The sequence below is a fragment of the Oncorhynchus masou genome, chromosome 5 (genome assembly GCF_036934945.1).
Source record: "Oncorhynchus masou masou isolate Uvic2021 chromosome 5, UVic_Omas_1.1, whole genome shotgun sequence".
Lineage (NCBI taxonomy): Eukaryota > Metazoa > Chordata > Actinopteri > Salmoniformes > Salmonidae > Oncorhynchus > Oncorhynchus masou.
In genome coordinates this window covers 54,544,744-54,558,848 of record NC_088216.1, presented here as the reverse complement: position 1 = coordinate 54,558,848, position 14,105 = coordinate 54,544,744, and the positions used below count along the sequence as shown (strand labels likewise).

Here is a 14,105-nt window from a genome sequence, read left to right as displayed (position 1 = left end):
ACCGTGGGACCCCTGCACTAAGAAAGCCTTCCCTTCCTCCTCCTCATCATCATCATCCAGGCACCCGTACACAAAGTCATACTTGGTCTCGCGTGGCTCCAAAACCACGACCCCCACCACCTCTTAGTCGAGGATGGAGATCACTGACTGACTGGGCACAGCGCCATTTGTCTGGTATGCATTTTTGTAAATAACAACTGGTGCACGATATCTAAGGAAGTCTCGAGCTATTGCTCGCCTAAGGTAGAGTATCTCATGATAAACTGTAGACCACACTACCTACCTAGAGAGTTTATCTGTATTTCTCATAGCTGTTTACATACCACCACAGTCAGAGGCTGGCACAAAGACAGCATTGAATGAGCTGTATACCGCCATAAGCAAACAAGAAAACGCTCACCTGGAGGTGGCACTGCTAATAGCCGGGGACTTTAATGCAGGGAAACTTAAAATCGGTCTACCAAATTTCATGTTAAATGCGCAACAAGAGGAGAAAAAAACAACTCGGGACCACCTTTACTCCACACACAGAGACGGATTCAAAGCTCTCCATCTTGCAAATCTGACCATAATTATTTCCTGCTTACAAGCAGAAATTAAAGCAGGAAGCACCAGTGACAAGATCAATAAAAAAAAGAGGCAGACGCTAAGCTACAAGACTATTTTGCTAGCACAGACTGGAATATGTTCCGGGATTCCTCCAATGGAATTGAGTAGTTTCATCAATAAGTGCATCGATGGCGTTGTCCCCACAGTGACCGTACGTACATACCCCAACCAGAAGCCATGGATTACAGGCAACATCCGCACTAGCTAATGGCTAGAGCTGCTGCTTTCAAGGAGCGGGACTCTAACCCAAAGAAATTCTGCTATGCCCTCCGACAAACCATCAAACAGGCAAAGTTTCAATACAGGACTAAGATCGAATCGTACTACACCGGCTCTGACCAACTGGCAAGTGTCTTCACTGACATTTTCAACCTCTCCCTGTCCGAGTCCTTAATACCAACATGTTTTAAGCTGACCACCATAGTGCGTGTGCCCAAGAACACTAAAGGTAACCTGTCTAAGCGACTACCGACTCGTAGCACTCACATCTGTAGCCATGAAGTGCTTTGAATGGCTGGTCATGGCTCACACCATTATCCCAGAAATTCTAGACCCACTCCAATTTGCATACCGCCCCAACAGATGATGCAATCTCTATTGCACTCCACACTGCCCTTTTCCACCTGGACAAAAAGAACAACTATGTGAGAGTGCTATTCATTGACTACAGCTCAGCGTGCAACACCATAGTGCCCTCAAAGCTCATCAATATGCTAAGGACCCTGGAACTAAACACCTTCCTCTGCAAATGGATCCTGGACTTCCTGACGGGCCACCCCAGGTGGTAAGGGTAGGTAACAATGCATCCGCCACGCTGATCCACAACACAGGGGTGCATGCTCAGTCCCCTCCTGTACTCCCTATTCACTCATGACTGCACGGGCAGGCACAACTCCAACACCATCATTAAGTTTGCCGATGACGCAACAGTGGTAGGCCTGATCACCAACAACGACACAGCTTATACGGAGGACGTCAGAGACCTGGCCGTGTGGTGCCAGGACAACAACCTCTCCCTCAACGTGATCAAGACTAAGGATTGTGGACTACAGGAAAAAGAGGACAGAGTACGCCCCTATTCTCATCGACAGGACTGTAGTGGATCAGGTTGAGAGCTTCAAGTTCCTTGGTGTCCACATCACCAACAAATTAACATGGTCCAAGCACACCCCAAGACAGTCATGTAGAGGGCACAACAAAACGTATTGCCCCTCAGGAGACTGAAAAGATTTGGCATGGGTCCCGAGATCTTCAAAAGGTTCTACAGTTGCACCATCGAGAGCATCCTGACTGGTTGCATCACTGCCTGGTATGGCAACTGCTCGGCTTCCGACTGCAAGGCACTACAAAGGGTAGTGAGAACAACCCAGTACATCACTAGTGCAAAGCTTCCTGCCATCCAGGACCTCTATATCAGGCGGTGTCAGAGGAAGGCCCTAAAGTTGTCAAAGACACAAGCAACCCTAGTCAGACTGTTCTCCCTGCTACCGCATGACAAACGGTACCGGAGCGCCAAGTCTAGGTCCAAAAGGCTTCTAAACAGCTTCTACCCCCAAGCCATAAGACTCCTGAACACCTAATCAAATGGCTACCCAGACTGTTTGCATTGCCCCCCCCCCCTTTTACACCACTGCTACACTCAGTTGTTATCATCTATGCAGTCATTTTAATAACTCTACCTACATGTACATATTACCTCTAACTAACCAGTGCCCCCACACATTGACTGTGTACCAGTACCCCCCTGTATATAGTCTCGCTATTGTTATTTTACTGCTGCTCTTAAATTACTTGTTACTTTTATTTCTTGTTTTTATCCATATTTTTTTAACTGCATTGTTGGTTTGGGGCTCGTAAGTAAGCATTTCATTGTGAGGACTACACCTGTTGTATTCGGCGCATGTGACTAATAAAATTTGATTTGATGTTGGAAGACCTGCTTTCTCTTACCCGTGGTTCCACGTCGATTAAGATTCTTGTGGTTGCCCTCCAAGCCAACGTCTCAGAGGTTTACCAGGATCTCCCGGAGGTTTTCGCCAAGACCCACTCCACCGGTCTCCCTCATCGCCCCCTGGGACTGTGCCATCGACATGCTTACAGACTCTGCACAGCTGCATCTACCCCCTGTCGGTGGCTGAAACCAAGGCCATGGAGGAGTTCATCCAGGAGGCTCTCCAACAGGGTTTCATCTGCCCATCCACCTCCCCTACATCGGCAGGTTTCTTCTTTGTGGCCAAGAAGGAAGGGGGGGGTCACATCCGTGTATTGACTACAGAGTCAATGCCATGACCACCAAGTACAGCTACACCCTCCCATTGGTGCCGGCCACCATTGAACAGCCCGGTTTAGTACCAATCATCCCATTTTCTTTACTAAGCTGGACCTGCAGAGTGGCTACAATTTGATCCGCATCCGGGGGGGGGATGAATGGAAGACTGCATTCAGCATGATGGCTGGGCACTACAAGTACTTGGTGATGCCTTATGGATTAGCCAATGCTCCGTCGGTGCTTGGGAATCAGGTGGTCGTGTATATCGATGACATCCTGATCTACTCGGCCACCACAGAGAGGTGGCTGAACCCGTTCCAAGCCAGGTGGGCCATTTTTAGATTCAACTTCACCCTGTCATACTGCCCAGGTTCAAAGAACATCAAAGCTGATGCCCTGTCCTGTCTACACGATTCGGGAGAGGTACCTGTTCTGAGTGCGCCCATCACACTGCCCTCCATAATCGCTGCCCCTGTGCTTTGGGACATAGACGTGGATATCCGCCAGGCTCTGGAGAGGGAACCCGTGCCTGCTACCTGTCCTCCGGTGAGCTCCTACATTCTCACGGAGGTGGAAAAAGTCAAGGGGTATGAATACTTTGAAGGGATTGTTTATACATACAGTATCAGTCAAAAGTTTGGACACATCTATTCATTCAAGGGTTTTTCTTTATTTTTACTATATTGTAGAATAATAGTGAAGACATAAAAACTATGAAATAATACAAATGGAATCATGTAGTAACCAAAAAGTGTTAAATCAAAATATATTTTATATTCTAGCCACCCTTTGCCGTGATGACAGCTTAGCACTCTTGGCATTCTCTCAACCAGATTTACCTGGAATTCTTTTCCGACAGTCTTGAAGGAGTTCCCACATATGCTGAGCACTTGCTGGCTGCTTTTCTTTCACTCAGCGGTCCAACTCATCCCAAACCATCTCAATTGAGTTGAGGTCGGGTGATTGTGGAGGCCAGATCATCTGATGCAGCACTCCATCACTCTCCTTGGTCAAATAGCCCTTACACAGCCTGGAGGTGTGTTGGGTCATTGTCCTGTTGAAAAACAAATGATAGTCCCACTAAGCCCAAACCAGATGTGATGGCATATCGCTGCAGAATGCTATGGTAGCCATGCAGGTTGTGTGCCTTGAATTCTAAATAAATCATAGACAGTGTCCCAAGCAAGCACCTCCTCTATGCTTCACGGTGGGAACCACACATGCAGAGATCATCTGTTCACCTAATCTGCGTCTCACAAAGACACGGCGGTTGGATCCAAAAATCTCAAATTTGGACTCATCAGACCAGAATTCCACCAGTCTAATGTCCATTGTTCATGTTTCTTGGCCCAAGCAGGTCTCATCTTATTGGTGTCCTTTAGTAGTGGTTTCTTTGCAGCAATTCGACCATGAAGCCCTGATTCACAACAGTTGATGTTGAGATGTGTCTGTTACTTGAAATCTGTGAAGCATTTATCTGGGATGCAATTTCTGAGGCTGATAACTCTAATGAACTTATCCTCTGCGGCAGGAGACAACTCTGGGTCTTCCTTTCCTGTGGTGGTCCTCATGAGAGCCAGTTTCATCACAGCGCTTGATGGGTTTTGCAACTGCACTTGAAGAAACTTTCATAGTTCTTGAAATGTTCCAGATTGACTGAGCTTCATGTCTTGAAGTAATGATGGAGTGTCATTTCTCTTTGCTTATTTGAGTTTTTCTTTTCATAATATGGACTTGGTATTTTACCAAATAGGGCTATCTTCTGTATACCATCACACATACGCATCACAAGACAACCGATTGGCTCAAATACTTTCTTAGTAATAAAATTAATTCCATAAATTGCTTAACATGGCACTCATAATTGAAATGCATTCCAGGTGACTACTTCATGAAGCTGGTTGAGAGAATGCCAAGAGTGTGCAAATCTGTCAAGGCAAAGGGTGGCTACTTTGAAGAATCTCAAATATATTTTGATTTGTTTAACACTTTTTTGGTTACTACATGATTCCATGTGTTATTTCATAGTTTTGATGTCTTCACTACTATTCTGCAATGTAGAAAATAGTAAAAAATAAAGAAAAACTCTGGAATGAGGAGACAAACAATCCAAACATTCCACTGAGGGGTGACGAAGCCATTGTTGTCATTCTTCTTTTATGCTGTTGTGACATTTATCAAGTCAACCACCAAGAAAGAGTGCATTCCCTTACCACTGGGGACCACGGCCCTGTGCATTCCAACACACCACCTGCATAACTAAAATGCTGGTCTGGAGAGCCACACCACCACTCTCCTTTTGCTAATCTGATAGTTGACACATGTTCTGCATTCTGGTGTAATCACCGGCATCAGACTACATTCATTTTGGCCTGAGGTGTGACCTCTTTCTTAAAGGGACACATTTATATATCTCCAGTTCTGGAAGGGAGGCTAGGCCCGGCTGTGTGACAAGGGCATTATGTGATCCTTCCATAGAGGAATTAAATCAACATTTAGCCTCCCCGGCCACATCGTAATGACAATTAACATCTTCCTGCCATGAAGGGTGTGGGCGGTGTGTGTGTGTGTGTGTGTGTGTATGCAATGTTAAGTAGACAGGGGGATGGGTGGGACTTAGGAGACCCCTACGCAGGCAATCAGAAATTGGGCACACGCACATACAAAACTAATGACACTTGACTCTTCCGCAATGCAAATGAAATAATGGAAAACACATAAATGAGTGTGTAGAAATTATGTGCATACACACCTTACACAGACACTGCAGAATGAAACACTCACACACACACAGAGGGAGAGGGTGAGTGGGTTCAGAAATCGAATCAGCGCTCTTGAGAGAAGATCCGGGGTGTTTCAAATTGTCCTAATTGCCTCGTAACTGCAAAATATGAGATCTGCAATAACACAAAGAAAGAAACTAGACGAGGCTGACAAGTCTGCATCTGAATGATTAGGACTGGAGATTAGGATATCATCAAACTGCCACACCAGTAGAGAGAAGCCAGGTGGTGTGTTGCAGTGAGTTCGGTCTCGGTCTCTTCCTCTGTGTCTCATAGAGATGCTATTGAAGGTGAATAGTGTCTCCTAACGAGGAGTGATACCTGCTGTGAGGAAAGGCTAAATGACAACACAAGGTGGAGGGACAGAAGAGATGAGATAGGATAGACGTAATATGGGGGGCGGGAGAGCATTTTTGAGGTGCTTGATTTAGGTTAAGTCCAGGGAGTGTACATGAGGAGACACTGTAAAAGTGTGTGATAAAATAAACATTGTGGGAGTAAGGCAAATTTTGAATTGTAAATTAAGTAGAGTACAGGGGAGGGAGGAAGCTGTACCAATACATATTCTGCCTGTCTCCTTGAGGCAGGAAGTGGCTTTGCAGAGAGACAGAGGAAATAGGGCCAACGATGACGAGTCTCGCTGCCATGAAAACATCTCAAGGGGCACGCTATCAGTAACCACAACTTGCATAAATGCACAATCAACCTGATTGCTCATTATATTGTCACGATTGTTAGTTCAGGGCATGGAGGTTTGTTTAACATTAGATTCAGATACAATATTTGAATAGTAAACCCAACAACATCCTCTACCACATTTACAGCTTTACAGTTAGTAGAATTAAAGTAAACACGGGACTGGTACAGTTGAAGTCAGAAGTTTGCATTCACCTTAGCCAAATACATTTAAACTCAGTTTCACAATTCCTGACATTTAATTCTAGTAGAAATTCCCTGTTTTAGTTGTCACCGTAGGTGGCACTTTATTTTAAGAATGTGAAATGTCAGAATAATAGTAGAGAGAATAATTTCTTTCATCACATTCCCAGTCTGTCAGAAGTTTACATACAATCAATTAGTATTTGCTAGCATTGCCTTTAAATTGTTTAACTTGGGTCAAATGTTTTGGGTAGCCTTCCACAAGCTTCCCACAATAAGTTGGGTGAATTTTGGCCCATTCCTCCTGACAGAGCCTCCCCCTCCCCAAGATTGTCAAAGATTGTACTTTTTGGAGAACTGTCCTCTGGTCTGATGAAACAAAAATAGAACCGTTTGGCCATAATGGCCATCGTTATGTTTGGAGAAAAAAGGGGGAGGCTTGCAAGATGAAGAACTGTGAAGCACGGGGGTGGCAGCATCATGTTGTGGGGGTGATTTGCTGCAGGAGGGACTGGTGCACTTCACAAAATAGATGGCATCATGAGGGAGGACAATTATGTGGATATATTGAAGCAACATCTCAAGACATCAGTCAGGAAATTAAAGCTTGGTCGCAAATGGGTCTTCCAAATGGACAATGACCCCACGCATACTAAGTTGTGGCAAAATGGCTTAAGGACAACAACGTCAAGGTATTGGAGTGGCCATCACAAAGCCCTGACCTCAATCCTATGGAAGATTTGTGGGCAGAACTGAAAAAGCGTGTGCAAGCAAGGATGTCTACAAACCTGATTCAGTTACAATAGCTTTGTCAGGAGGAATGGGACAAAATTCATCCAACTTATTGTGGGAAGCTTGTGGAAGGCTCCCCAAAATGTTTGACCCAAGTTAAACAATTTAACCCACTGGGAATGTGATGAAAGAAATTAATGCTGAAATAAATCATACTCTCTACTATTATTCTAACATCTCACATTCTTAAAATAAAGTGGTGATCCTAACTGACCTAAGACCGGGAATTTTTACTAGGATTAAATGTCAGGAATTGTGAAAAACTGAATTTAAATGTATTCTGCTAAGGTGTATGTAAACTTCAAACTTCAACTGTATGTAAGAATGCTGTTCAGTGACTATAGCTCAGCATTCAACACCATAGCACCCTCCAAGCTCATCATTAAGCACGGGGCCCTGGGTCTGAACCCCACTGTGCAACTGGTTCCTGCACTTCCTGACAGGCCGCCACCAGGTGGTGAAGGTAGGAAACAACACCTCCCTACGCTTATCCTCAACACAGGGGGATCACAAGGGTGGGTGCTCAGCCCCCTCCTGTACTCCCTGTTCACCCATGACTGCGTGGCCACGCTCAGCATTCAACACCATAGCACCCTCCAACTCAATTATCAGGTTTGCAGACGACATAATAGTAGGGACAGCCAAGAGGGAGGAGATGAGGGCCCTCGCGGAGTGCTGTCAGGAAATTAACCTCTCCCTCAACAAAACGAAAGAGATGTTTGTGGACTTCAGGAGACAGCAGAGGGAGCACGCCCACATCCACAGGACCGCAGTGGAGAAGGTGAAAAGCTTCAAGTTCCTCGGCGTACACGTCACTGACAATCTGAAATGGTCTACACACACACAGACAGCGTGTGAAGAAGGCACAACAGCGCCTCTTCAACCTCAGGAAGCTGAAGAAATTTGTCTTGGCCCTTAAGACCCTGACAAACTTTTAAAGATGCACAATTGAGAGCATCCTGTCGGGCTGCATCACCGCCTGGTATGGCAACTGCACCGCCCACAACTGGAGGCCTCTCCAGAGGGTGGTACAGTCTGCCCAATGGATCACAGGGGACACACTGCCTGCCATCCAGGACACCTACAGTACCCAATGTCACATGAAGGCTAAAAAGATAATCAAGGGGGGGGGGGGCTAAATAAGTACATAATGGTTACTTCTCAGAAAGTATTGAGCTTTTAAAAGGAGTAAAACAATGGCCATGGAAATGCTAGCTATTTAAAATGTATCCAACAAGATAATCAATGGGTTAGAAATCCAGGAGATAAAAACAAAAAGTGTCAATGTATGCTGATGACTCTAGTCTCCAATCAGGATCCCTGCACAGTCTCATTGAAGATCTTGATCACTTTTCTAGCCTCTCTGGATTAAAATCTAATTATGACAAGTGTACCATATTATGTATTGGATTGTTTAAAAAAAGAATAGTGTTTACACTACCTTGTAGTTTACCAATAAAATGGGCACGTATGTGAATACTTGGTATTCACATCTCAAAAAATATAATTTAACTTACCACAATCAATTTCAATAGAAAGTTAACAAAAATAGATAAGATTCTACAACCATGGAGAGGTAAATGCTTGTCTATTTATGGAAAAATCTCATTGATTAATTCTTGGTTCCTATCACAGTTTACTTACTTACTAATGGCACTGCCTACTCCAGACGACTTTAAAATGACAAAATTAAATGTGTCTATTTATATAATGACTGAGTTTGGGGGGCAAAAATGATTAAATATTATAGCTTTAAACCTCTCACTAAAAGCATCACACATACATACATAAGTTAAACTTAAACCCAAAATGGTTCTCCAGTAGATTATTAAGAAAGGCTCATCCTTTGTTAAAAAAATTGCCTTTATACAGATTACAACTTCTCATTTTTGACTAACTGAAAATGACATTTTGTTTAAAGTATTGCCTTTTCTTAAAAAAGTCATACAAAGCTGGTTACAATTTCAGTTTCATCCCCCAGAAAAGATAGAACAAATATTACAACATATGTTATGGTTAAAACTCAAATATACTGATTAATTTTCAAAAATCTTTTATGGATTTGTTTTATTTGTATTGTATTATATTTATTAATAATACTATGAATATTTACTTATTTTCCACCATAATTTGCAAATAAATTCATTAAAAATCCTACAATGTGATTTTCTGGATTTTTTTCTCATTTTGTCTATTATAGTTGAAGTGTACCTATGATGAAAATTACAGGCCTCTCTCATCGTTTTAAGTGGGAGAACTTGCACAATTGGTGGCTGACTAAATACTTTTTTGCCCCACTGTATGTAAAAGTGTACGTAAAATGTGTATGTAAAATTAGATTTGATACCTTTTTATACTTGTCAGAAATGTCCAGATCAACTAGTCCAGGTTTCTCCGATCAAATAGCCTAACCTATAAATGGCACTAAATAAAATAGACAATATGGAATGGACAATCACAACAGTTGTGTAGGATTTTCACCCCATTGTCATGATCCGTTGTTGAAAGTTGATCATAGCGACAAAGAAAAAAGTCTGCATTTCCCGCTGTGTAAACACATTGCAAATTGGCTCACGATCACTCCTGATAATTTTGGGTAAATTATATTCAGAACTTAAATAACCAAATTGATTAGTCACAGGAATTAAGACTAATAAAGCCAATGCAATATCCTGTTTTACAAATGGTAGGCCAACAACACAGATGAGCATTGATAAAATTCCATTGTGGCAGACATGGTAGACTATACCCAAGTATGCACGAGCCAACGTCTTTTTTTTGGTCCTGTCCGGATATCGTTTCTTGGTGTTTATAGACAACATAACATTGACGGGCATTCATAAAATTCAATTTCAGACAACACTGTGGGCTACACCTCAGTAAGCATGTACCGATGCCTACACCTTTTGGACGTCTTTTTTTGTTGCAGTTCCGTACCGGCCTTGATTTCCACAGACATTGGTTTTTGTTCCGGTCCGGACCAAATCTGAACCAATCATAGACGTCTATTTTTGGTTCAGCCTTTGTCAGGTCTGACCAGCCTTGATTCGGCCCAAACGTAGACATCTGCAAATGACTTATTTTCTACTTTTATTCAGAACCGAAAATGTACCCGATTTCAACATCTGGAAAATACGTACTTTCAACATCCTGAAAAATAAGTATTTTAAACATACGGAAAATAGATTTTCACATTTCATTCAGAACCTAAGTTGAACTTGTCTTTTCAGACGTTTAAGTTATGTTTTAGAAGTCATTTCAAGTAATTTTGCTTTGTCCGACTATTCTAGTTTTGCTGGGGGCGCAGGACGTTCTCCAATGCTGGAAGGGAGACCCGAGTAAAAAGTTTGGGAACACTTGGACTAGGCTAAAGGAACATATATAGCCTATCAAGTTGCCAGCACTTTGAAATTACGTTTTAAAGTGGTGTATTTTAATTACAGGTAGGCTATCATTTGATTTTAATGAAAATGCGTCCACTATTTGTCGGTTGTCAGGACAACTCCTTGCATTATAAACTGGGTTGGGAGCCAATGGCAGGCCATGGGGCTAGGCCTATTGAATTGCTTACCTTGGATGCTGTGAAGGTGAACTTTTAAACCAGAGCGAAGCTGTAGGTCGTCGACGCTCTCCAACTGCTTAAAAAGTTTGGCAAAGTTGTTCTTCACAATTTCATAGCGCCGTACCTCGGTCCGAATTGCATTGGAAAGCGCTAACTTGTTGCTGCTGTTCATAATGACACCTGTCTCTGGTGATTACATGCGCGAGATTGACATTCGTTATCCATCTGCGCGCACTTCTCCAAACAGTTCAACCAAAGCTAATCGAACCTATGTATTCAGTTTAATAAGAGCTTCTGTCTGCAAAGTAGCCTACATCATCAATCAAAAGTACTTTATTCATTTGAGCAAATATCTTGTTCCGTTTGTGCCTTACAACGACTACTTCCTTGTTTTAAAGAGCTGCAAGAAGAATGCTGATGAGTCGGACTCGTTTTGTCCTCCTCATGGAGACAGTGTTTCCCACTGGGCACAGACGTCAGTCCAACGTCTAATTTTGATGTACATTTGGTTGAGTTGTGAAATAAATAAAAAATCATTGGACTTAAATGTCTTTATGTTGATGACTTTTTGCCAATCCAATCTGTTTTCCACGTTGATTCAACGTCATCACTTATTTTGGGAGGTTTAAATTACGTGGAAACAACTTTGATTCAACCAGTCTTTTCACAGTGGGTTGTGTGTGTATGTGGCTTTGAAGTACACCCTACATTTATTTGGACATTGAAGCGAAAACGTTTCATTTGTCTCAATACTCCAGAATTATCGATTTGAGATCGAATGTTTTATATTAGGCGAAAGTACATAATGTCACCTTATATTTGAGGGTATTTTCATACATATCCGATTCACTGTTTAGAAACTAATGCGCTTTATATACTGTATCTAGTCCACCAATTTGAAGGTGTTTATTATTTATTATTTGAAGATAATTATACAAATTCACTATTCCTATCACGCAATGATTACATCGAGCATGTGACTACAAACTTCTTGGATGCATTTGCAGTTTGTTTTGGTAGTGTTTCGAATTATGTTCGGCCCAATATAAATTTATCTTAAATAACTTTTACTGTAAATAAGAATAGGATATGTTTCTGAACACTTACATTTTACACCCCATGACAAAATGTATAGAGATGCAGGAAATAAGTTTTAAGGAGTGTGTAAACAGGTTTTGTCATGAACAGTCATGGCCGGCCAACTCATTAAGCAGGATTAGGCGGGTTCTTAATGGCGGCAGATTGACGAGGGCAGCATTTTATGAACTAAACTGGCCAAACTGGCATTTTCTGAACTAAACCTCAAACAACAACACATAAAACCTCACTTAATTCTGTCCCAAAACAATGAACATTTTTCTCAACCAGTGGCATATGGGCTTTTTAAGTGAGTGCTGATGCCACCCTTTGATAAGCAGTGCCCACTTTGTCAAGGGCAGAGGCCAAAATATTTTGCTTGTCCATTCCTAGCGCGTCTCTCCAGGGTGCGCTGGGAATGAGGGGACCCCGATGTATGATATTTATGCCTCTGTAACTTTCTCAATCATCATTATTCCCGATTCATTCATGATTACCTGCAACATCCACATTAATCTAGAAGTGTTCAAAAACATATTATATTCTTATTTACAATAAAAGTGGCTCCAAAATGACACCATACATTATTTACCATACATTTCTATTAGGCGCAACATAATCCGACTGACAACCAAAACAAACTGCAAATGAATCCAGCAAGTTTGTAGAGTCACATGCTTGATGTTGTCATTGCGTGCTAGGAATATGGGCCCACAAACGTAACTTTTGACTAAATTGAATACACATTAAGTGAATTTGTCCAAATACAGTGGCAAGAAAAGTATGTGAACCCTTTGGAATTACCTGGATTTCTGCATAAATTAGTCATACAATTTGATCTGATCATCTTAGTCACAACAATAGACAAACACAGTGTGCTTAAACTAATAACACACACATTATTGGATTTTTCTTGTCTATATTGAATACATCATTTAAACATTCACAGCGTAGGTTGTAAAAAGTATGTGAACCCCTAGGCTAATGACCCCTCCAAAAGCTCATTGGAGTCAGGAGTCAGCTGGAGTTCAATCAATGAGATGAAATTGGAGATATTGGTTAGAGCTGCCCTGCCCTATAAAGAAAATCACAAAAGTTGAGTTTGCTATTCACAAGAAGCATTGCCTGATGTGAACCATGCCTTGAACAAAAGAGATCTCAGAAGACCTAAGATTAAGAATTGTTGACTTGCATAAAGCTGGAACGGGTTACAAAAGTATCTCTAAAAGTCTTGATGTTCATCAGTCCAAGGTAAGACAAATTGTCTATAAATGGAGAAAGTTCAGCACTGTTGCTACTCTCCCTAAGAGTGGACATCCTGCAAGGACGACTGCAAGAGCACAGTGCAGAATGCTCAATAAGGTTAGAACCTTAGAGTGTCAGCTAAAGACTTACAGAAATTTCTGGAACATGCTAACATCTCTGTCGATGAGTCTACGATACATAAAACACTAAACAAGACGGGTGTTCATGATAGGACACCATGGAAGAAGCCACTGCTGTCCAAAAAAAAGCATTCCTGCAAATCTGAAGTTCGCAAAAGATCACCTGGATGTTCCACAGCGCTTCTGGCAAAATATTCTGCGGACAGATTAAACTAATGTTGCTTTGTTTGGAAGGAACACTATGTGTGGAGAAAAAAATGCACGGAAACATCAAAACCTCATCCCAATGTTAAAATATGGATGGAGCAAGCATCATGGTTTGGAGCTGCTTTGTTGCCTCAGGGCCTGGACAGCTTGCGATCATCAATGGAAAAATTAATTCCCAAGTTTTATCAAGACATTTTGCTTGAGAATGTAAGGCTATCTGTCCTCCAATTGAAGCTCAACATAAATTGGGTGATGCAACAGGACAACGACCCAAAACATAGAAGTAAATCAACAACAGAAGAAAATACACCTTCTGGAGTGGCCCAGTCTGAGTTCTGAACTCAAGCCAATTTAAAATGCTGTGGCGTGACCTCAAGAGCGCTTCAACATCCTAAGAATATTGCTGAACTGAAACAGTTTTGTAAAGATGAATGGTCCAAAATTCTTCCTGACCGTTGTGCAGGTCTGATATGCAACTACAGAAAACGTTTGGTTGAGGTTATTGCTGCCAAGGGAGGGTCAACCAGTTATTAAATCCAAGG

At 42.1% G+C, this 14,105-nt stretch overlaps 1 protein-coding gene across 1 annotated transcript in view; it reads right to left on the bottom strand.

Annotated features, from left to right (window-relative positions):
- LOC135539879 (arf-GAP with GTPase, ANK repeat and PH domain-containing protein 1-like) overlaps positions 1-11,286 on the bottom strand; it is a 53,550-nt gene extending 42,264 nt beyond the window's left edge. Inside the window, exon 1 of the mRNA XM_064966074.1 lies at positions 10,904-11,286. Coding sequence (XP_064822146.1) covers positions 10,904-11,066 — 163 coding nt within the window. The 5' untranslated portion in view covers positions 11,067-11,286. The remainder of the gene's footprint in view (positions 1-10,903) is intronic.
- Between the last annotated feature and the right edge of the window lie 2,819 nt (positions 11,287-14,105).